The 17,824-nt window shown below is 32.2% G+C and overlaps 1 protein-coding gene across 1 annotated transcript; it reads right to left on the bottom strand.

The window, feature by feature from the left end:
* Nucleotides 1-2,125: 2,125 nt before the first annotated feature.
* On the bottom strand, nucleotides 2,126-15,126 carry LOC105792687 (protein EXPORTIN 1A). The gene is made up of 32 exons (XM_012621382.2): nucleotides 14,679-15,126; nucleotides 13,265-13,381; nucleotides 12,952-13,044; nucleotides 12,770-12,841; nucleotides 11,822-11,929; nucleotides 11,661-11,743; nucleotides 10,804-10,942; nucleotides 10,604-10,672; nucleotides 10,417-10,494; nucleotides 10,131-10,193; nucleotides 9,993-10,037; nucleotides 9,656-9,763; nucleotides 9,438-9,536; nucleotides 8,702-8,905; nucleotides 8,230-8,289; nucleotides 7,514-7,624; nucleotides 7,277-7,374; nucleotides 6,936-7,044; nucleotides 6,581-6,646; nucleotides 6,363-6,461; nucleotides 6,182-6,262; nucleotides 5,961-6,050; nucleotides 5,480-5,565; nucleotides 5,293-5,373; nucleotides 5,028-5,210; nucleotides 4,489-4,555; nucleotides 3,769-3,879; nucleotides 3,443-3,550; nucleotides 3,218-3,355; nucleotides 3,011-3,148; nucleotides 2,827-2,931; nucleotides 2,126-2,685 (listed from the first exon to the last, which is right to left on the bottom strand). The coding sequence occupies exons 1-32, from the start codon at nucleotides 14,775-14,777 to the stop codon at nucleotides 2,563-2,565; spliced, it is 3,231 nt and encodes a 1,076-aa protein (XP_012476836.1). The 5' UTR covers nucleotides 14,778-15,126; the 3' UTR covers nucleotides 2,126-2,562.
* Between the last annotated feature and the right edge of the window lie 2,698 nt (nucleotides 15,127-17,824).

A 17,824-nucleotide genomic window follows, 5' to 3' on the forward strand; every position in this document is an offset into this window, starting at 1 on the left:
GTTGGACAATCACAAAGCATTTTGATATCTCATCCCACCTATCTATGAACAAATTTAATACTTATTAACTCGATTAATTAATTACATAATTTAAAGTTGATATTGTTGAGAGGGTTTCATCTGAATATCATCCCGACTCGAATAAAACTATTTTCATATCATAAAACGGAAGAAAACACGTGTGATTATACCCAAAAAAATCAATAATATATTATAATATATTTACTAATAGTATGGCATGTTTAATTATCATAAGCACATTATGGGGAAATGGGAAGGTACAAAGAATTTTGATTTGTAACCAATATATATATGTAGGAGGGTTTATCATGTTGTAACACTAATAATTAAATAAAATGGTATATTATTTATATTATAAGCTCACCCAACTTTATATATATATATATATATATATTAATATAAAAATGATGTATCATAATAATAATTCATCTTTAAAATTTTTAATAATATAGATACAAGTTAAATTAAAATTCGAACCAACATAAGCTTGTGTAATTTTTTAATACTTATTAATTTATCATTAATCCTCAAAATTCAGTAGCTAATAATATTCAATAAAAAAACAGTATACGTGTACTTAAATTTGTAACTTTAAAAAATATCAAACTCGGATACTATATTTTTTCTACTTTTCTCAAATCTCAACTCTTTTTCTCTCTCTAATTTTTTCTTACTGTACCAAATAAAGCCTTAATTAGTGGATAAAAGTAGAATGATGGAAATATAAAAAAATGATCATCTTTTGAAAATGAGTAAAAAAAAGTTGAAACATGGCATAGAAACTGATTTTTATATATTTTCTTTCGTCACTTTTCTCAATTGTCAACCATTCGCATTCTGTAACCCACTTTATAGTCCCTTCAGTCCTTGACATTGTCAAAAATTTTAATTTAGATGTTAAAATTAGGTTAAAATATTTATCCTATCATAAGATGACATCACACGTATGACATCATTCAAAAATAAAAATCTTTAAAATAAAAATATTGAAAACTTTTTAAAAAGTTATAAAAAATTGTAGAAGATTGCAAAATTAGAATTATACATTTACAAATCTCGGGCTTTCAAACTTAAGATAAATTTCACATTCTTTTGACAGCTCTTTCTTTTTTTTTTTCTAGTAATTCTTTGCAATGGAGCCTTCCAAAATCAATGGGGGCATCGAAGAATGGCACACTACAGTGTACATTGGTTGACGACGGCGACGGACACAGTGAACAAGTTGATGATGAAGATGTTTATGGTGGCCATAACAGCGACCATGTTGATGAAAAGCTGACAGTGACGATTCAATAGTGCCTGAAAGTATGAAAGGGTTGATGATAAACAAAGAAGTGAAGAAACACACTCCATCAATGAAAAAGATAATGCATAGTTTTTTTTATAGTTTTTTCTACTTTAAAAAAAAAAAAACTTAACTCCTATATGTTTTTGGTTTTGAAAGTTCTTTTTAGACATTATTATTAATAATTTATGATTGATTAAATATTCAAGTCTGAGTTTTTTTTAATGTCCAGAAAGCACTAAAACAAAAACATCAAACTAAAATGAAGAGAAATTTTAATAAATTATAACAAACAAAATAGGAAACACAATATACTTTATGCATTAAGCCATATTAATATTATGATGATGTGGAAGGGCGCATAAACATTTTTAGGTTTGCCTTTCATAGATCTACATTGGCCACTGCCTCATTTGCCCAAACCTTAAATCACCCAAACTCGACTTTTCTGTATTAATTTAATTTTTATTATTTGTGCATGTTCAAGAAGAATAATGTCATATCATCTGTATCTCTTTTTTAATAGTTTAATGTTACATCAATATTTTTATTCCGAAAAAAAATCAAATGCAAATAAAAATCCTAAAATTCAAGATAAAATTACTAATGTAACATTAAACTATTGAAAAGGAATAACATATATGTTTCATACAATCTTTCCTCATTTAGAAAAAGATTAAAATAGCCAAGATAACCATCTTGAGGAATATAGCCGGAATAGTTATCCCGACTCGTACTCCACTCAGCCAAACCAAACCATGGAATTTGCCATTCATGTCACATCCGAAAACCCTACGAGGAATAACTGGAACCAAGTAATAAATAAATAAAGCGCACTATATAACCAAGTTGAAAAGTACATTTTCTTCACTTTGGAAACTATAAAGTTGAAAAGAAAAAAAGACAGCCCTGTATGCCCTTTTAACCTAGGTATGAATCTAAGAATACCTCGAAATGAGTCATCTAAATTGTACAAATATCAAGCTGTGTGATGAGACTTAATAATGACTCGGATCGTATTTAGAAATATTTATATATCCCTACCTAAATATATTCTACACATTTCTGGTTGACATACAGGGAGCATCTCCAGCAGCCGGACTTGTGAAGCAATGGCAACTGCAGCTGAGTAACAATGGGCAAAAAATGGTGCATCTGTTTACATTCAGGGATATGGGCGTTAAACCAAAGCACAACCTTAAAACTCCCATGTCAAAATTCAAGAAATTGGCTTCCAAGGCAAAAATTGGCCACATCTACGAGTCCAACATCTCGTCTTGTATTTCATTTGGGGCAATGAGCCCTGGGATTGAAAGCATCCGTTGTCGTTCTCTTTCCCTCTGTAAAGCAGCTTCTTCTGCGTAGAGATCTTTATTGTCCTGCAGAAAATACAGCTAAAAGATCAGATCTTTCATGGAACCAAACCACATAAAACTCCACCTTGGATATCATCAATCTCTCTACAAACTCGTAAGCTAAGAAGGTTTGCTTTTCCCCCTTATTGAGCATTTAGTTTTTACCTGAGCTGAAAATTCTTTTGATTGCACAAGAAAGTCCCGTATGTGATTCTTAAATGTTGACAAATCATTTCTTGACTCAAACAGTCCATTCACTAATTGAGTGACCTGATATTCGAATAGATCAGATTATATCAACACTGTAGATATCACAATAAATTGATTGGATGTGAACCTTTTATTATACCTCAGTTGCTGTCATGTTGGGAAATGATGTACTAAGAAGTTTTATCGTGTATTCACGAACAAACATTCTGTTATTTGGATACTGATATGGAACTGTAGCAGCATCCCACAAGGGCTCAGTCAATAAACTGCTCTCAACCTGAAAATATAATTCATTAACTAAGATTAAACAGATCCAAAATCGGAGCAATCAAGGCAAAGTACTTACCAGGCAGAACAGCTGCTGTAGAATCAAGACATGCAACTTGAAGCCAGGTTTGTGAAATGTGTCTGTCAAGACAGCAAAAATTTCTTGCTCAATAGTCAGAAAGTAGGTTCGGTAGAACTGGTTACAAAATTCAGAAGCCTGCCAAGTTACCAAAACCGAGAACTCAGCATCCGGTTCATAAATCAACACAGATATCAAATATGCAAAACCATAACATTGTCAGACCTGAAAGTTTTTCAGCATCTCCAGTAGAAGATTTAAACCAGTTTCGGCAATATTTCTCTCCGTATGTCGGAATGCCCAAACGATTGAATCCATAACAAGCTTTAGTTGCTGATGAAGATGCGTGAAAAAAAGAATTAAGAATAAACAACAATCGACACAAAACTCTTTCAAACATCCAACAAAACCAAATCGGAATTAGATAATCCATTAATAGCTGGGAGAAAAAAGGAAAAAAATGCTTAGACTGAAAAAGAAATTTAAAGCAACATATCATTTTTAATTACAGGCCAGCAATAATAGATCAGTAAAAAAACTCTATCAACAACCTGACTTGACAACTGAATAAGTGCATGGAAACAATGAGTAGCAATGGCACGAAGCAATGAAAAGAATTTTAGGCGATGCTCTGGGTAATCTTCGAAGTTTTTGGTTATCATCTGCAGGACATGGCAACAAAAGAAATTATAAGCAAAACAGCTTAAGAATAAACCTATGTTAGTACAACTCTTCATTGTCCCGAAATGGTTGCACCCCACACTATTCAGACAGATATGGGAGTAGAGTCCTCATATAAGTAGAAATTATAGAAAAAAATTAACTATACCCATTTCACAAACATACAGGTATCCAACACTCACCCCAAGTCCTAGTAATATAGCAACAAACTATAACATTTCAGATTTAACTGACAGCAACATCAGACTTTCAGCAAGGATATTATCAAATAACGCATTTATGACAAGTTAAATATCCTCTATTTCACATAGTAAGATTCCAGATTTTATCAAATCTTAAGGAAATGAGAAAAGATCTAGAAATATTATACCATTAAAAATAAAATAACAGAATATAACTTTTGGGGAACCTGCATTTTATTTAATGATGAGTCTACAGGAATTCATACTCAATCTTGACGTGCTTGTTCTGATAATTGCACAACTTAATACATAATATTATAATTCCTATTCAAGAAATTTTGCCTTCAGTACAACATCCTAAGCTCATCATCTTCATGCATGGAATAAATATATAAATAAAAGACTCACCTCCAGCGTGCACTGGAAAACAGCTTCAAATATACGGGGAACATCATCTATCATTGCAGCTTTGTACCTTCATGCATAAGCAACAGGACCAAAAAGATAAGAAATGCAAGACATACTAAAACTGACAACAAAAATAAACAATACTAAAGAGAAATGGCATTACTTCAGCAAGAACCAGTATGATATACAGAAGGTAAACGTTGCTATGTTTTGGGCACAAATAGAATGTTGTACTTAGCCTTAAACAATTTAAATCCAAAAATAAGAAAATAAAACTATTTTCACTAACAAGGGAATAAGAAAAGGATAGTTCTTTCAGCAGCACCAACCTTGGCAAGATTAATGTGCAAAGATAACAAGGGCTTCTAATATAACTTTCCGTAGGGCCTTAGAAGAAATATCAAAATCAAGCATACGTGATTCCATAATAAGAACTTATCTGAAGGACCAATAAGTGCTTCATGTACTTGACAAGTTGTTGATTAATGTTAAATACTAAATTTTTAAAAATGGAAGATCATATAAAACGGCTACCATACTTGTTGATTATTGTAGCAAAAAGTGACAAAACTTCAGATTCTCTAGCATCGGGCAAATTCCTAGCATAGTCACCAAGAACTGGATCCATCATTGGGGGCACAAATTGTTTCCCAATTTGTGGTTGATCTTCTGCCTTGTCCAAAAATGTCTCGATGAGCTTAAGAGTCTCCCTCTTGACAGATCTGCCTCATAAAGCACAATAAATAAACGAGAAATTTTTGGACAACAAACAAAGAAAAGCATGCCTGTAAAATTTGGTCTCACCGTAGGAGTTTGACATAGGATGTTTTTGAAGCAAAGGGTCCACCTTCTGCAATACTACTTGATATAAGCTCACTGTACATTCTGTCCAATTCATTACAGCACCAGAAATTACCCATATTAGCAAGAAAAGAGAAATAGTGCATTTCCACATTCAAAGTCGCATTTTGAACAATTAAATCAGAATTACCTGTATACATTGAGCATGTCCAGGAATATTAAAGAAATCTGGGATAAGAAATATGTTCCAAGAGAACTGGCCACACTAGTATTTGTCTGCAAGGTGAAGACTCAGTCAAGTCTCACTAAATCCCAATAAGCACTGAATTATAACCACAGCATGTATACATCAGAAATAACAAGTCTGCAAGGAAAGAACCTCCCTAAATCCACCAACAAAGACTTCAGTACATGGAAATAAACCATTAACTTATCACAACAATTAACAATCCTGCCCTCCATCCATATACATGAAAAACTTTCAACAATGAACTACCTTATAGATTTCTATTTTTTACTCTGTACAATGCAATAGAACCAGACAAAAAAGCATAGGTTTATCTTTCAGCAAAAGGCAGATTCCTACCAATAATATGAAAAATTAACAAGGCAAATTATGCTCCATAAGAAAACCAACAGAAATGAAGACACTTCATATAAAATATAAATACCTGCAGTATGTTTAGCACAGTTCTTATCACATCCTGATCTTTAAGGACATCAACACTCTGACGTGCCTGCCCAATAATTTCACCCCATTTCTGCATAACAAGCTATACCTTAAGAAACAGACTACAAGCACAACCTCAGCACATTTGCCTGCAATGACACAGGCAAATGGACATATACGAGCAAATAAAGAAAGGTAACTGTTCCTCTATCGATGACAAACCTGGTTGGGGAGTGCCATCAGTCTCTGCAAATATTCATCTCTCTTGAGGGGATCAGATTCAGCTTGAATCATATGCCCAACCTGAAATTTAAATTAAAACAAAAAAGGAAAAATTAGCTCATCCAGCGACAGAATGGACATGCAAGGATCTGAACAGTAGTGGCATTTAAAAGAGGCATACAGATTCATAAAAGGTATGGATCTGATGAGGCTCTAGATCAGCAACTGTTGTTGCAAGAGCGGATAGAAGTTCAGATACAAATGGTTCATTTTCTCCAACCTGAAATTAACAAGATAGAGTTCATCAATATAACAGGCTTCAACACAGGTGTGCAAAAACATACAAGCAATATGTAAGAAGTAATAACCGTAGAGTTTAAATGCCAAAGTAGATGATACCTGAACAATCACAAATTTTCGCTTGCATTTCTGAACAATTTTCAAGAATGTGTCACAGGCCATATCCTGAAGAGCACGGCATGTTATATTAGGACATTATAGTACAAAACAATAGCTACAATCTCGTATTATCATCAACAGTAGCAAAATCATAACATAATTATATGATTGTTAACACAATTATATAAAAGGCAAATTTGTACGTATTGGTATACTTTCAATTTTACTTTGCTGATGTGCTCGTCATTGTAATATATATTTGTTATTGGGTATGACATTTCACCATACAAAATTCACCATCAATTCAAAGATTTCAGAAGATAAGATTTATTTCCTGTTGTTACAGTTAGTTTACCTGAACTCCTGGGTGTGTTTCATGCATGAACTCAAATAGCTTATTTACAACAGTTTTCAGAAATTTCCAGTGAGCCCTTAAAAACCTTGGATACTGCCCAACGACATACCTGCAATAAAACCAAGGCAAACATTAAATTAATATAAGCAACTTGGTAAATAAGATCATTTGGGATCCCAGAGTCACTAATAAGCCCATGACACAACAAAGGTGACCAAAATAGTCATGCCATCAAAATAAAAGCACAGATTGTAAAGAAATGTAGCATGCTTAAAATGGAAATTGTAGTCATGAAAATCAACATAACAGTCTACAAATACGCTTGAAATTATATATCTTACATAATGTTACTAGCAATAACAGCTTTATTGTCTTTCCCTTTAGTGATTTCACACAAATTCAGCAAATCACGAATGACCATTACCAAAAACCTGTTTTCCTGCCATGAGCACCAAACATTTTAACATATATCAGCATAATGCATATAAGTAGGAGGGGCAAGCAACTCATGCAACTAGAAGCATAAGTGACTAATCACATCACGTATAACAATCAACATTTCTTGGTCTAAATGATACCTGATCTTCCATCATGGAACCAGAAATAGATCCTATTGCCCAGCATAATGTGTTCAAATTGTTCCAAGTCCAATCCTCACCACTCAATTGCTTGCTCAATTTCTTTAGCATCTGGATCACATAGATAATGAAACAAATCCAAATTTAATCATATAATTTAAAAACCTGCGACAGTTTAGAAAAAAAATGAATAGAAAATAGTTACTACATAAGACCCCAGAGGAGAAACGGGGGGAGAGAAGAGGAAAACAAAACAAAAACAAAGATCCAAGACTGAACTATAGTGGACGACTTCATTCTCCCTAGGTTCTCAGAATTAGAGAGATCTTTTTTTCCTCTGATGCACCCATGAGGCTTGGATGGATGGGGCTGCAGCCCGAAAAAATTTAAATTTCCTTGTCCAGGACTGAACCAAGCTGATCCACTAACCCATTTCACCATTTTAAAAATAATATATATCAATTTTTTATATATTTCTATAATTAAACTTAAATAAAATATTAGTTGATTATTAATTATCAACTCGGGCAGGGCCCCACCACCTAGCTCTTGACAGGTCTATGTTGTTTACAAATGATAAAGGAAAGATAACTTTTTCATTTTTATCAGCAAACACGATACACTCCCAGACTCGGGAAAATTAGATCAGAAAGCAGTCCAAGACATCATTTAACTTTAAGAGAGCAGAAAAATATAAATGTCTCTTAATACTATACCTGCTTTTCAGTATCCTCATGATCTAGATGAGACAAATAGATCAAAGTCTCCCTCATAATCTGCAACATAAAACTTCATGAACAACGGAAACCAGGAAAAAACAACTGATTCTTAATATGTGTATATATATATCATAATAACAAAACATAAACTTCTAAAACATCAGCTGTTGGTACAATAAAGCTTTGAAGTGTTTGCACTTTATAGTGCTGTGTAATGTTATCAAAATAAAAGAAATTTTTATTTACAGCATCCTTAGACAAGCTAAACACATCTAGTAGATATCTTACAAAGTGAAGCATACAAATAATATCAAGAAGAAAACTAATAGAACTTTCTTAAGAAGAAACCAAAACCCATCTTTTAATCCAATTGACCACAATTAGTCAATATATTTTTTGGGGAGTAAAAGATTAGGTCTTTGGAAACGGGAATTAAATTTCATGAAAGTTATTCATCTATATTTATCACCTTATACTGAACAAGAACATCATTATCTTTCATTGTCTCTCGAACAATATTTCCATTTTCATCTTCGACTATCAGAACCTCCTCAGGCTTAGCCATACGACAGATCATGAGCATTCTCAACTTTGACATCGTACCAGCATAAAGTTGGCGTCGTTGCAGAAGCTGGGCACCGAGGCCATCAACCATACCAGGAAGCAACGGCACCTGTCCAACTCAACCATTAACAAGAAATGAGTGACCCTTCTACAGTAATCTAGAGCTAGCAATATTGTAGTAGTTCAATATTCACTGAAAATACAGCCAACAACATCTATTTACAACAATAATCAAAAACTAACTGTGTGCTATCCAGAATTAATACCAATTTCCATATTGATCAATATAGGAAGTAGAGTACTTTAGAGGGGGAAAAGGGGAGAGAGAGGGATCTTATCTAACAAGTCATCCATCTAAACATGCAAAAACAAGCAGTTCAACATGATTTTCTTTCAAACTTCCTAATATATATCAATAGTTGGATTTCAGGGCATAAAGGTGTGCCCCTATGCCATTTGTATCCGGTAGGCATACCTCAGTAAACCCAGAGAAGAATGAAGATATTGATAAAAATGGCAAAGAGAAAAGTTATACAATGTTCTTGATAACACTTGAGCTGTAATGAAGATTCAAAGCAGTTTTTCTGCATTCCATATACTTCATAATAAATGCTTAAAAGTATCATAAATAATCTCAATACCTGCAGTCCCATCATGTTTGCGGTTACTGCAGGATTATCCATGTTATGATGTGCATCAAATAGCTCCAAGACCAAGGAGTTCCAATAGTCCAGGCAAACCTATTTGACCAGACGACAAGCAACATAATACTTTAGAAACCAAGTTCAAAAAGGTTAAAAGGGGAACACGCAGATATGACAAATAATTTACAAAAACTGGTATTGAATTGCCATGGTACCTTAAAGACCTCTGTATCATCCACATAAGATATGTTGATAAGGTACTCCAGACCCATTAACAACATAGAAATATTGTCTTGTGCAGTCTCTAGCACCCGAATGTGAAACTGAAAACAAAAAACAATTTTAGCAACTCATATCATAAAAACCAAAACAAGAAAAGAAGATCACAAAGATCGTATATTTGAATTTGATCATTCTCTGCATAAAAATGCATATACGAGATCATCAACCAACTTAGACTTGGGACTTGGTGGGTGCTAAACTAATATCTCTCATCAATCATCTTTCACCTTGTGATAAAGAGGAGCTTCATTGATTTCATAGGCAATTTACCTTGTAAAATGAAGTGAAGAACAGTGCCAAGTTCTGAATGAATGCCTGGAGAGGTAACATAAAAAAAGGAGTTTATTAGACAAATTTGAAGTATATTAAAATGTACAACAGACAAGAACTGTCTGACAGAAACTATACCTGTTCTTCACTGCTTCCCTGTGCATAAGCCTCAGGGATGTTTGTGGTTGGTGGGAGAATACTCTAAAACAGATCAAAAACAGATCAAAAACATACCCACACATTAACCAGAGAACAAATGGAAACAAAAGGAAAAAAGAACACAATGAAGAAAAGCAACATCAAATCTATATATCAACCCAATAAAATAAAAAATGGTAAGCCAAAAAGAAAAATGTACAAAATCTGGAAACCTAAGCTCGAAGTGCAAATCTCAATTGAACTTATACAGCACATGCCAACACACCTGTAGCTGGACCATAAATATGTTGTACATCTTAACATACTGCACATTATAATAGTCCCCAAAATTTAAGGCCGCAACCTGCAATCAAACCACAAATATAAAATAAAGCTCTATCTTAGAGTGACAACAATATAACTTCACTCATTTAAGAATATCTTATTTTAAAAAATTAAAAAAAAAAAAACACCTCTGTTAGACATTGGAGGGTGAGATTCTGATATGATGGCGCAGGGAATAATTTTAGGAGCGTTTCCAGCTGTAAGACATATAAATACAGCATGAGATGTGAAACAAATGATAACAACAATATACAACAACTTCACCAAAAAAGCTTCATGCATGACATATTTGACAGCTAATCCATTTGAAAGATCAAGAATTATTTACCAATGTTGATTCAAAAATATAGCCCAGTGGAATCCATGAAAGAAATGCATGCAACGTGGACAACGTAGCCCGTATAAGCTCGGTTCTCTGAGAAGCTGATAGTACATACAAGCATAGCTCATGAATGAGTTGAAACTCGCTGCAGAGAACCAATACAATATTTAGCGAGATGGATTGCACAAAAACATAAACCATGCTTGAAAGAATAAACATTGCTTAATGCAGAGCAGCAAGGTGAATACGCGAATTAATAATAGAATGTAAAGGAGAGACATTCAACCAACTTCTTTTTCTCTTTTTAATACTGGCAAAAATTACATTCATCAGATTACAGTTCATTTAATAGTTTTTTACATGTAGATTAAAAAAATCTGGACATTACATAGCTTAGAGGGAGAAGACAAACTTGCTATTTGGGAATTAGGGGGCAGGGAATCACTTTGGGACTGTTCCTTTCAGACCAGTTTTTCACTTACAGTTTGAACTAATTTCAGATCATGTTGCCAATTTTTACGGTCCAAGCCATGAGCTCATATGCCCAAACATGCCACGTCAACAAATCATAGTTGTTAATGTGATACTCAAGTGGAGCATATCGAAGGGAAGAAAGATGTGCTTGAAATTTAATCAGAATTCTCTTTCAGAAAATATTGATTTTACATATGACACTACTCAACCAGAACATAAAATTTTACACAACAGGAACAAAATACAAACAGAGAACTTACCAATGAAGATCCAAGAATAGTGCAGAATAAAAACAAATTATTAAACAGAAACTAAAACATAAAGGAAATCTCAAAATTGACATCCACGAAAATAACCCTAATACCTCAAAATAGGAAAAATAGTTTCACCTGTTCAGCGATTGTTTAAGCTCTTTGATTTTTTGTTGAGTCATTTCACCTCTTGAGAAATCAAAAACTTCTTCACTTAGAAGCTAACCACAGAAAAGTTCATGTTACCATCAGATTCTGCAACTAGTTTTACTAAGAGAGAATTCAAATACAAAACTTACTTTCAGTATTGCCATGCAATTTTCGCATATTGTTTCACTAGTTTTTGCAGCTGCAACAAGATCAGGAATGAAGCTTCGCCATCTAGCAGGCCAATCATGCTTTAAGATCTGTATATCCAATAAGCATATAATGTTGTAGACGACAATTACCAAATAAATGAAATTATTGCAATCTTTAATACCCTCTCATCTTAGACTATGGAAGTAATATGTGTGACACCTTCAAACATGAAATTCATAGAAACTCACCAGTTGGGTAACCATGAAAAATATTGAAATAATATTTTTGGTGTTATAACTAGTAAACATCATCATTGATTAGAGCTGTAAATGAACAGTGTTCGACAAACTACCTCTGAACCGTTCATATAATGGTAGTATATGTTTGTTTATTAAACTAAATAAACGAGCATGAACAAATAATTTATGCTCATTTATTAAATGTAACAGTTTGAACAGAGGTGTGTTCAGTTTGTTTATGTTCACAAACAAGCTCGTTTACTTAAAGACGATATTTTCCTATGAAAAATACTTAATAATATTTTAACTCTATTTTTATATTTAAATTTAGTTGGTTTGTTTTTTTATTTTTTGTTTGTTTGGCTTACGGTTTGTGAACAGGTTCGCTTAATGTTCACAAACATATAAATGAACATGTTCACAAACATTAAATGAACCAAGCCTAAACATACCAAATAACAAATAAACCAAGTTCAACTGAACATGAACAACTTCAAAAATAAACAAACATACACAAACAGAGCTTTGTTCATTTGAGCCCGGTTCATTTACACCCCTATCATAGATAAATAATTACAATAAAAAATAAAAAGGGCAGACAGATTAAGCCCCAATTGCAGCCTCCTAAGTTGTTTCAAACTCAATTAACTATAAAGCAATCCTGTAAACTTTTAAGAAATACATTTTTAACAAGGCAGAGAGTTATACCTGGACCAATATGATATTAAGCTTGTTGACATACAGCCTTTCTGCTCGAAAGGAGGCCTCATTGCTTGACAACTAGCACAGGAAAAAGGACATGCAAGAGTTAAATGCAAAGAGGATGAAATGTACAAATTTTTCAGATTCCTCAGTCCTAAAGAGAAAACAGCAATTAAGATATATTTCACCTGGACAATGACTTCAGAAATGTAATTTTTCATTCCATCTCGCTGCTCAGCAGGCAACGCGTTCCACCTATACTTGATAACACCTTCAAGAACCTGTAGGCAAAGCACAAGAAAAGCTCCCCAAAATCATCACTAATTTGCAATACTCTAGTCATTTGTTAGAAAAAGTTCTTGCAAACTATCAATCAACTAGCTAACTACAAGAGCAAGAGCAAACTATAGGACAACATACGAAAGTCAACTAGAGCCCCCTTGGGCCAGTTTGATGTACTTGTTATTATAGATCAAAGAGAAAACAGTTATTTTGACTGACCTGCAAGGCAAAGAACTTGGTGTTCAGGCTCTTTGTCTGCTGCAAAATGTGCACAACTTGAAGCCACATATCTGGATTGTTTTGCAGATGTCGTAAGATCTGATCTGCTTGTGCTCTCTGTGATGTTGTGCACAAGGCAAAAATTGTCAAAAAGCAATATTGGTAAGACCAAGCCAAAACATAACTATAAGCCAATGAAGCATGCCATATATGAAAAATAGAGGAGACTCGTTAAATTCCGGAAATATGATAGTTGCAGTGACTATCTGATCATTCAAGCACTTTTAACAATGTTGCAACAAAAGAAAATGGTAATGCTTGACCAAAACAAGGTGGAGACGGAGTATTACTGACATGTAAATGAGATGTTAGACTTCTGGTTTTCTTTTACGCTAGGCTCAGGATTTTTTTTTTTTAAAGAGGGTAGAGAATAGACTTCGGATTGTTAATCAATAAGGAAACATTAAATATTTAAAGGTCTTTTGCTCCTACAAACAAGGGTACCACGTGAACAACTTTAACCGAAAAGTGCATTTAACTACTGAGTTTAACTTCAAAAAGGTTGTCAAAAACATAATAAACACACGACAGAAAATTTAACTCCAGAACAAAATTTTAAGTGACGATTTGCCAGTTTTTAGAAGAATGTTTATCAAAACTATAAAATTGACACTTTACAGAACTTGCTTATTCCTAGAATTTATCAAGGGCAGCAACCTACAGTACTAAAGTCATAGACAGTCAGCTCTTTCTACAATTCTCCAGTGTGAACAACCAAACAGAACAACATGTTTAACTAAAGAGAAACCGAAGCAGAACTCTAAGAATTGAGAAAAAAAAATTGTATACACCTTATCAACTCAGCTTATTAGATGGACAAAAGAACACAAATTATATTACGAGAGAATAAAATGAACTAAATGAAATTCAACTTTCTCTTCTTTTTTGGCCAAACTTTCTCTTGTTGTTTAGTCCTGATAAAATTATATAAGTTGTCTACGAATTAGAGTGCATATTCATCAATGAACTAATTGAGTGACAATTTTTACTCCTGTAATCATGCGGCACCACTGCATTTAGCCCACATTATCCGGCAGACCAGAAAAAAACTTAAAGCCATAATATAAAAGTAAAAAAAAAAAAAAAAACAGCATTACTCCCCGTTAAACCCTAGAAATTCAAACAAAAAAAAAATCCCATGTCCCCCCACTTCTCCACTTTTTAGTAAATGCCAAGATAAATTAAACCTTATAAACCCAAAATCTCCCACACTCTTCCTTACTTTCTCGGGAACCAAACAGAAAACAACTTTCAACTAAAACACGCTTCCCCGCTCATTCCCACTCAAAAGAGTGAAGTAATGACAATAGAAAACTAAACATAGAAAGAACTTTTAAAAAAGAAAAGACCCAACCTCTTCTTTAGATCCGGTGCCATAAAAGGCCGCGACGGTGGCGTCCAGTAAGGGAACATCAATCGGCTGACTCAAATCCTTAAGCTTCTCAGCCGCCATATTAAAAAAAAAAAACTCCTATCGCACTTCGCTCAAACAATAAATAAATAACCCCCAGCACTAAAATCTCTTCCACTATAAATGTTACTCCAGAAAAACCCTAGAGACTGTACGGACCAAACCCTAAGAGGTGATAAAGAAGAAGGGACTGAAAACGAAAAAAAAATGGATTTCCTTCTATAAAAAATATAAGGGGAATGGAGGGATTTTGGCTTTCGAAGAATGAAAATTGAAATTTTAATTTTCAGAGATCGAATTAATTTATATATAACTTTAGAGAATGATTTTTATTTTTATTTTTATTTTTAAAGAGACGGCTTAAAGTTGAAGCAGAAAGGAGCGAAAATGAAGAGCGAAGAGCGTTGAAGAGAGTTCGAAAACGTTTTCGAAGGGTTTTTTTCAGGGTAAAATATGTCCCAAGTCTCTGAACTCTTCATAAACATGGAATTTAGTCCTTAATACTTTTATTTCTAAGAATTTAGTCCTTCTATTTTTCATATTTTAAAATTAAAGTTTAACTGTTATTGATCATGACAAAATTTATCACTATTAAATTTAGGTTTATTACAATATCATTTTTAGTATTTTTACTCTTTCAAAATGTCACACTAACAAAAATAATAATAATGTTAATAATTAGACTGAACTTTAAAATTTAAAAATATAAGACTAAATTTTAGAAACAAAAGTATAAAGACTAAATTTTAAAATTGTAAATAGTACAAGGACTAATGAAATATTTAACCTTTTCCATATTAAAAGTTTATATAAAATTAAATGAATTTTTATTAAAATGATAGAATTAAATGTTTATTAAAATTTTATTAAAAATTAAATGATTTTTTATTAAATGGTATAATTAAATTTTATTGTTCTAAAAATGTTTATTGTATCCATTTAAATCTCGAGCTTTTATTAATTTTATATTGACATATAAAACAGATAAACATGTTTATAAAATTACTAATTCAATTTTAAAGATAAAACAGAATTTTATAATATTTAGGAAAATCGTAAAATTATAAAATTTAAATACCCTACAAATAGATATGTTAGAGTTTTTTTTTTATATTGATATGTATCTGTATTGGTATATTTTAATACATTATTTCAAGTTTATCGATACTTTTGAAAAATTTTAATATTATTATATATATATGCAAATATATCTCGATTGCATATATATAAATATACTTCGATCACAAATCGATCAACATGCTTTTGAATCAGTGAGTTATCAATACACTCCTTTTTTTTATTAATATATATTTTCCTATAAAATAAATATAATTGTATTTAGCATAATTGCTCATAATTCGTGTGGATGTCGTATCGGAATAAGTGATTAATGTCATAGCATTTTTAGAATGATACGAGCACAATTGTCTATGAAAAGTATTCATTGCACTTGTATGTTTTCCTATTGTTATGTGGCATCGAGCTAATCAAACTGTACAATAGCTTAAGTTGGTTCAAGGTTTTCCAAAACAGTTGAGTATCCATTACTGTTTATCATGTTGCTAGGGATATATAAACCAACATTGGCAACATGTTGCAAGTAGAATAGGATGAACGATTGATCATGTCCATGTGATGAAGGATAATTTCCTTGGATAAGGGAATGATACACACTAACAAGTCATTGATGGATACATCAACGATTGTGTGCCCGCATCAACTTTTACCCACTCCATATTTGCATACCAATCAGGTGTTTTGTCTTATCAAATTCGTTTGGAGTTTAATCTTTTAAACTCAAACTCATTCATTGATTAAAGTAATAAAAACAAATGGCAATTTGATTCAATATTTTATATTTCGCTCATAATATAATAATAAGATGACCTAAAGGATGGGTGGTACTTAGATTGCACCCTATATTCCATCATCTCAAGGTGGAAATGTTTTGGATCCAAATAAGGTTAAATTTAATCCCGAATGTGGAATTACAATATGGAATGTTACATAATATGAACCAAACACACCATTAAATTACATCACATTAAAAATTTCAAACAACAAACCATAACATCGATACTTCTAATAGTGCACAATACAACTAATCATTATCTTATAAGTTGTAATGACCCGATTTTCATCAATGTCGAAAAATTCAACTTCAAAGGTGGATTTCTTACCAAATTATGAAATTATACGTTGTCACCCGAATGTACAAATAACATGTGAAAAACCACGTGATATATGACTTAAGAATAATGGGGATAAAATCTATTTGCTACATACCATTCAGTTATTATTTCATGTTATAATAAATATATATGAAAGCCCAGTTACAAAACTTGGATACTCAATGATATTAATATAATTTGAATTCAATCACCTTTGTAGATTTTCACATGCGGTTTGAATTAAATTTAAATAATAAAAATATTTTAAAATTATAAAATGTTAAATAAAAATATAGTTTTAATGTTGTTTAATTTTAAATTATAAAATAGTTTTAATATTTTTTTACAATCTCATTATAGATTTTGATTATATTTCTATAATATCTTTCAACGTACTTGAACTTATATCCTCTTATATTGATAATAATATTTACACTAATCGAGTTAATTCAATAAATTTTAACATATTTAAATGACAGTGGACACCTCTACTATTGATTAGCATGTGAGCAAAGCGAAGGGGATTGTCAAATAAGCTCGAACCAGATTGAATGGAAATAAAATATTAAAATAAAGAAAAACTTTTCAACTCTCAGCCGGACCCAACCACAATCCATTGTATTGCACTCTCGTTCTTCACATTCTTAAAAAGGGTTAACATACTATTTCACCCTTAATTTTGGTTTTAATATTCAGTTCGGTACTTAAATTATTTTTAATTCAAATTGATACCTAAGTTTAACTTTAATCTTTACTTTGGCCCTTTTCAATTTTATATTTCAAAATTTTATCCTAATTAAATGCTCAAATTTAATTTCAATGTTTAATTTGATATTTTAATTATTTTTCAATTAAGTACTTATGTTTTTTAATAGAGCACTTGTGTCAAATATTCATTATATAGTTGATTTGTCTTAG

The sequence above is a fragment of the Gossypium raimondii genome, chromosome 8, assembly GCF_025698545.1.
Source record: "Gossypium raimondii isolate GPD5lz chromosome 8, ASM2569854v1, whole genome shotgun sequence".
NCBI classification, from domain to species: Eukaryota; Viridiplantae; Streptophyta; class Magnoliopsida; order Malvales; family Malvaceae; genus Gossypium; species Gossypium raimondii.

Bases quoted from the DNA above. Each gene is read 5' to 3' on its own strand.
- LOC105792687 (XM_012621382.2), bottom strand. From the start codon at position 14,777: ATGGCGGCTGAGAAGCTTAAGGATTTGAGTCAGCCGATTGATGTTCCC. The intron at 10,943-11,660 runs GTGAAACTATTT...GGTTCTCTGCAG, and splicing joins CTTAAACAATCGCTGAACAG to CGAGTTTCAACTCATTCATG. The intron at 3,551-3,768 runs GTTGTTGATAGA...CATCTTCATCAG, and splicing joins TTATTCAGTTGTCAAGTCAG to CAACTAAAGCTTGTTATGGA.